Here is a 6465-nt window from a genome sequence, read left to right as displayed (position 1 = left end):
AGAGAATGAAAAAATAGCTTGGTTTATTATCATTTATATTTTACTTTTCTGGTGACATTGCTATTTTGAGAGCTAAATGCACATTTTGAAGAAATTTTTATATTTTTATATCAAATTTTAGTAGTCATGATCACCTGCACATTCTTAGAGTTTACTTTTCATATTAAATTATAAAAAAGTTACAAATTAAAATCTCTACGTTAGTGTCAAAAAGAAAAAAAAATTATTTCATATACTATACTTTATCTTCTTGTTTTTTTTTTTAACACTGCGTTGAGGATATTAACAAAAATACTTATGGTAGAAGATATAAATAAAATTCATTATGCAATACTAGACTTTGACATCTAAATTTTAAAGTGAATCACATTTTTTTTCACATAGACAATTTTTTTACTATATGCAACAAAATTTATTCATTTTTTAAGTTAATTATTTATTCTTGTTCAATTCATTCAAGATTGACTTGACTTATTCAATTCAACTCTTAAAATAACAATGTCGCCATAAAAATAAATAAAGACAATAAGTCGAGTCATTTTTATATTCTCCAAAATAGTTGAATAGTTTCCTTTTACATATATAATATTAACTTTTATTATGTTTTTTTTTTATCATAATTAGAATAATTTTGTACAAAAATAAATTGGATATGAAAATAGAAGAATTTTCTCTCTATCGTTCAATAATATAAATATTGCTCTCAAAATAGCACTGCTATTTACGATTTTCTAAGTAATTTATGCAATATCTCTTTGCACACAATAATAATAGCTAGAGTTCTATTTTATTGAATTTCTTTCAGCTTTTTGGAGTACTCTTTTAGCCATCTTCTGAAATTAATCTTTGCTTTACAAAACTAAAATCGATGAGTCTGAATAAAGCATAACTAAATTAACAAAAATCTCCAAAATTATACCCATTTAAATGACCGCCTCCCTATTTATACCAGCATCATCTCAATATAAATAAAACTACTCTTAACTTTTCACATCCTGTGTCTTTATCTCTCTCCTCCTCCCCTGTGAACAAAGAACAAAACCAACCGAGAAATTCATACCAAGATTTCATAAAGAAAATGGGTATGCTCTCTCTTGTAACCGGGTGGCCAGGTCCAAGCGGGTTCGGATCGGCTTCTACATCTGAGCAAGTCACCGAGGGAATCGACGCTAGTAAACTCACTGCAATTGTAACTGGTTTGTACAATCTTTTTTGTTTATATGTCATTGTAGCCGATTTTTTTTATTTATATTCAAAAAATAAATAAAATTTATAAAAAATAACCAATTCGGTTCTGTTTTTCCAAAACTACCCAAACCGGAATTTTTTTTTTCCAGTTTCAACATCCAAAACCGGAAATTTTTTTTTCCGGAAACTCAAATCTGAAACCAGATAAAATTTTTCCGGTTTTGGTTCCGGAAACTCAAATCCAAAGCCGGAAAAAAATTGGGACCAAAAACCGGAAATTTTTTATCCGGTTTTAGATTTGAGTTTCCGGAAATTTTTTTTCCGGTTTTGGATGTTGAAACTGAATTTTTTTTTCCGGTTTGGATAGTTTTGGAAAAACAGAACCGAATTGGTTATTTTATAATTTTATTTATTTTTTGAATATAAATAAAAAAATCGGTCATTGTAGTCTATTTCATAAGATGCTTTATATCTAATGTACGTCTGTTTAGATTTTTTTTTTTTACCTATACCTAACATATGGGAATTTTTAAATTATTTGAAACATTTAACTACACCTGTTATTTCATATTAGAATTTAATTTATACTTTTTTCTTTTTTGCTATTTTAAAGGATCTCATAAAAAAAAAAAAGTTGTCTGCTGGTCTCAGTATGTTATTTCTGTTTACTTATTTTTTGGATTTCTTGCAATGCACTTCGTTTTTTTTTTTTTTTTTTTAATAATTCTTCTTAAATGACATGGAGAAATTTGACTATACTGTTTTAAACAAGCACATCTAGATTTCATCATTTTGTTAAGAAATTTTCCTCCACACCCAGAAATAAAAGTATTTGTGAATTTTTGGTAACAATTTCCTTCATAGGGTAGGCTAGCTATCAACTGCTCCTTAATTAGTTACATGCATGCGCACCTTCTCCAGTACTACATTAGTATACGTTTGAAGCATTTAATCAGAAAGCACTCACAGAATATTCACGGTATTAATAACCATATGATAAGAAAAGAATGCTCTAGCTACCTATAAGAAAAGAATGCTCTTGCTAAACCCATAATTTACACCCAATTTCGTACTTTAATTTTCCATAACTCTGAATCCATATCCTCTGCATTAACGCACCGTTTGAGTTAATTTTTTTTGCCATGTGATCAGAATTTGGACCAATCCAGCTCACGCCTATAACACATGAGGCCTTTAATATTAGTGCGGATTTAAATCTGTCGGTTTAGATCTCAACTCAAAATTTGAGGATACAAATTCCCATAACTCTTGGCTTCTTGCTGTGCGAATGTGAAAATTTATATATACCCCTACATATCTATCAAATTGCCCAACTTACTGTGTTTTCCGAAATTGATGGAACCTTCTTTTCTTGAGACTAAATAGTGTCACGTTAACTATCTAACATACACAGTTCTCATTTCAGCCCTTTTAGAGATCATGGTAACCAACAATTTTTTTTATTTGAAACAGGAGGTGCTAGTGGGATAGGCCTAGAGACGGCAAGGGTACTTGCACTGCGAGGGGCCCACATAATAATTGCTGCAAGAAACATGGAAGCAGCTTCGAATGCGAAGGCACAAATATTAGAGAAAATCCCGAAGGCTCGTGTTGATACCATAAAACTCGACCTTAGCTCTTTGAAATCTGTGCGAGCATTCGCCGATGAGTTCCTCTCCATGGACCTACCTCTCAACTTACTAATGTAACCGCACCAACACAAGCACAAATATTGCACTCATTATATATATAATATATTTGCGCTGTTACATTTCAGTTGTGTATTTAACTTTTTATGCGTTTAAATTTTTGTCATTTAACTTCACATTGGCATTTTAAAATCTTTGGTACAGAAACAACGCAGGAATTATGTTCTGTCCCTTTCAACTCTCCGAAGATGGAATTGAGTTGCAGTTCGCCACCAATTACCTAGGTAATGATTCAGTTATAATCATAGAATGACACAATCATAAGAATCAATGAAAATATTAATAAATAAATAATATATTTTTCGCTCTAGTTTGACTATTTAAAAACAAAATGGATAACAATACAAACATCTATCTGGTTATTTGTACTGAAACAGGTCATTTCTTACTGACTAACTTGCTTCTCGAGAAAATGAAGAGCACCGCGAAGAGCACAGGAATTGAAGGCAGGATCGTAAATTTGTCGTCCATCGCACATCACCATACCTATAAGAAAGGAATTTGCTTTGAACAATTGAACGACCCAACAATGTATGCTACCTCTCAATTTATCACCATATATAACTGTGGGGCTGCAATTTGGATAACCAGATATTTTCCAAGGTTTCATATTTATTTCTGATTTATTTTTTCTTGTAGATATTCTGATAAGAAAGCATATGGGCAATCTAAACTTGCCAGTATACTTCATACAAAAGAGCTCTCAAGGCGCTTAAGGGTATCTTTTATTTTGTACTTTTCTTCATTTCAATTTTTTTGTATATATTGAAATAAAGAACAATAATTACTTTTCTGGGTGCTGTTGTGAAACAGGAAGAAGGTGCAAATATTACAGTGAACTCAGTTCATCCTGGTTTAATCATGACAAACCTTATGAGGCACTCCTTATGTTTCATGAGTATGTATCTGAATTACACAACTTCTCTTCTAATTTGGAAATTGAATTTATATCTGCTCACTCTCCTCAATTTTATCTGTGTAGAAATGCTCAAAGTATTCTCCTACATGTGCTGGAAGACTGTTCCCCAGGTGTGCATTTTGTCACTTCAATTGCTAAAGTCAGCAATTTTTTGTTTAGAAATTAGCAACTGTAATAAATCATATTTTCTTACCAATGTTTTCAGTGTCAAATTTTTAACTATTTCTTTGTTTATTTACTAATAGTTAAGCATTACTGTACCAAGCATCACAACTTGGTACTAATCAATACAATTCCAGTGAAGATACAGTACAATTTTTGATATCACTTATCATTACTTCTCTAATACATTTTTTTTTTCATTTTACTTCAATACTTCTTTTAGGGGGCAGCCACAACATGCTTTGTAGCGACGAACCCAAGCTTAGAAGGAGTCACAGCAGAGTACTTTTCAGACTGCAATGAAGAAAAAACTTATGTTTTGGCGCGTGATGAGAAATTGGCCAAAGATTTGTGGGAGTTCAGTGAAAAGCTTGTTCAATCAGCTCAGTAAATTCCATAAGTATCAGAAGAAATTATTGGGTGGCTACATAGTTGTGGTTTGAAGTAATCTGTCAGGAATGAGGGAAATTATGTTTGATGATAAGTATGATACCTAGCAAAATTATTGTAGCAATATATACGATGTGTCTTTGATATTTCTACATTTCTTGCTCTATGAATGATACTTTTGATTGATATGCTTATTTTTAACGGCATGCAAAAATTAAACCTGTGGTGATTAAAGTAACTCTAGTATATAAATTTAAAGAGGGGGACATATATACATATACATATTTACATATAGAGATTTACGTGCAACATAATTAATCAAAGAACATATACAATACAGATTTAACAAACAACATACATGTATTGTTATAAAATAAATTTGCCTGTTAATTATTGAATTGATGGGCAAAAACGAAGAGGAGAACAGTCATTCGCAAATTTGAACAACTAAATATTGAGATAAATCCTTTTCGTAGTTGTCCTTCATGATTCTTTAACCCTTTTAATTTGCAAATGGGCTAAACAACCTCAAAGGCCAAATACGAAGAAGAGCATAGCTCAACCATTTAAGTACTCTTGTAGAATGATATATCTGTTGGGAAGGGACGCGGAAGCATTTCAAGGAATAATTTCGTTAAACACCTTACGGACATACACCAATACACGACCACATGAAGAAATATGAAAGTTAAACAAGAACCTAACACAAAAAAACAATCAAGCATAAGAAATAAAAGAGAGACACAAGATTTTACGTGTAAACCCTTTTAGAAAAAAAACCACGGAAGGACATGACGCAACTTCACTATATCAATGAGTATTTACAAATACAAGGAGATTAACAAACCAATAACACTCTCTCACAATCTATTACAATTTCATTCACTAATATACGAGATTATCAAGTGTATAAGATGGATTGTTACAGGAGAACAAACTCTAGAACAAATCTTGGAGAAGAGCCTTAGTTCAACAAAGAAGAGAGCAGCTCACTCCTCTCCTTTTCAGCTTGGTTTCCGCATTAATTCTCTTCAGAAACCATTTCCATTAATTAGCAACATGGGCTTCGGCCCATTTAATTTTTAGCTTCATACGACATAACAATATCATCCACTTCCTCCACGACGATCAATTTTGTTAGATATGTGTTCTAAAAGTTATCTTATGTTTATTACTTTTACATGTTATGTTTATGAATTGAATGCTACATGCATTTTGTTCTATGAAATTTATATTTATTTATAAAAGTGTTCAAGAAGATGTTCTTGATCTTGAACCATAGAATGCTATATGATGACAAACATAAATATCTAAAATGTTCACAAACTTGATTATTAGCATGGAACACTAATATACCATGAAAGTTTGTCATGTTGATTAAAGTACATTGTAGTTCTATAAATGTTGATAAAGACTTATCGTTTAATAACATGAGTATATGAAAGGTTTCATATATTGAACAGACCTAACGAATGAGAATATTATATGAGTTATGCTAGTGTCATTAATATTTTCATTGTGTCTCGGAATTCTAAGATATGAGATGTATTTCTTTTTTTACATGAGAAATATATAATGTAATTAGTATTAAAAGCTGCTTATCATAAGTGGTGATAAAAATATTAGTTCCTTGTATATAACTTGTGCGGGAGAAAGTTATATGTCAATAGTATCATTGTCCCTCATTTATAATGAGTGATGATATTTTATGGGCCCCTTGGTAAAGTAGAATTATAATGCATTCAATATAACTGAAGTGCAGTTATATATTTATAATTTACTTAAGAGACCAAGAAACGAATATAATACAAAGATGACACAGTCCGACTTTGTATATTATTCATAATATCATGTGGCAAGGAATTCACAGAAGTAATGTTATTCGTAACGTTACTTTAAAAGATCATGTATTGTAAAAAAGATACTTTACATCTATATTATTTGGGTAACTATAATGTATAGCTAGAATACCGCTTATAGTTTATAGTAATAAAATATTTTATGTCATTGTCAACATAACACAGATCCTCCATATAGGTCACACCAACTAAACGAGAAACAAGAAGGATATTTTATTTATATGATGTATATTGTTTC

General features: G+C 30.9%; 1 protein-coding gene across 2 annotated transcripts; it reads left to right on the top strand.

Annotated features, from left to right (window-relative positions):
- Positions 1–969: 969 nt before the first annotated feature.
- Positions 970–4620, top strand: LOC144543603 (short-chain dehydrogenase TIC 32 B, chloroplastic-like). 2 transcript variants are annotated; one of them, XM_078291928.1, is made up of 8 exons: positions 972–1196; positions 2662–2893; positions 3042–3121; positions 3275–3428; positions 3537–3615; positions 3711–3795; positions 3880–3926; positions 4202–4620. In XM_078291928.1, the coding sequence occupies exons 1-8, from the start codon at positions 1079–1081 to the stop codon at positions 4367–4369; spliced, it is 963 nt and encodes a 320-aa protein (XP_078148054.1). In that variant the 5' UTR covers positions 972–1078; the 3' UTR covers positions 4370–4620. The 2 variants fall into 2 exon arrangements, with proteins under 2 accessions (XP_078148053.1, XP_078148054.1); XM_078291927.1 differs by having other exon boundaries at positions 970–1196; positions 3711–3926.
- The last annotated feature ends 1845 nt before the right edge of the window (positions 4621–6465 follow it).

This window comes from Carex rostrata, chromosome 25 (genome assembly GCF_964058835.1).
Source record: "Carex rostrata chromosome 25, lpCarRost1.2, whole genome shotgun sequence".
Classification (NCBI taxonomy): Eukaryota; Viridiplantae; Streptophyta; class Magnoliopsida; order Poales; family Cyperaceae; genus Carex; species Carex rostrata.
Note: the sequence above shows the minus strand (reverse complement) of the source record. Positions and strands in the feature narration are given on the sequence as shown.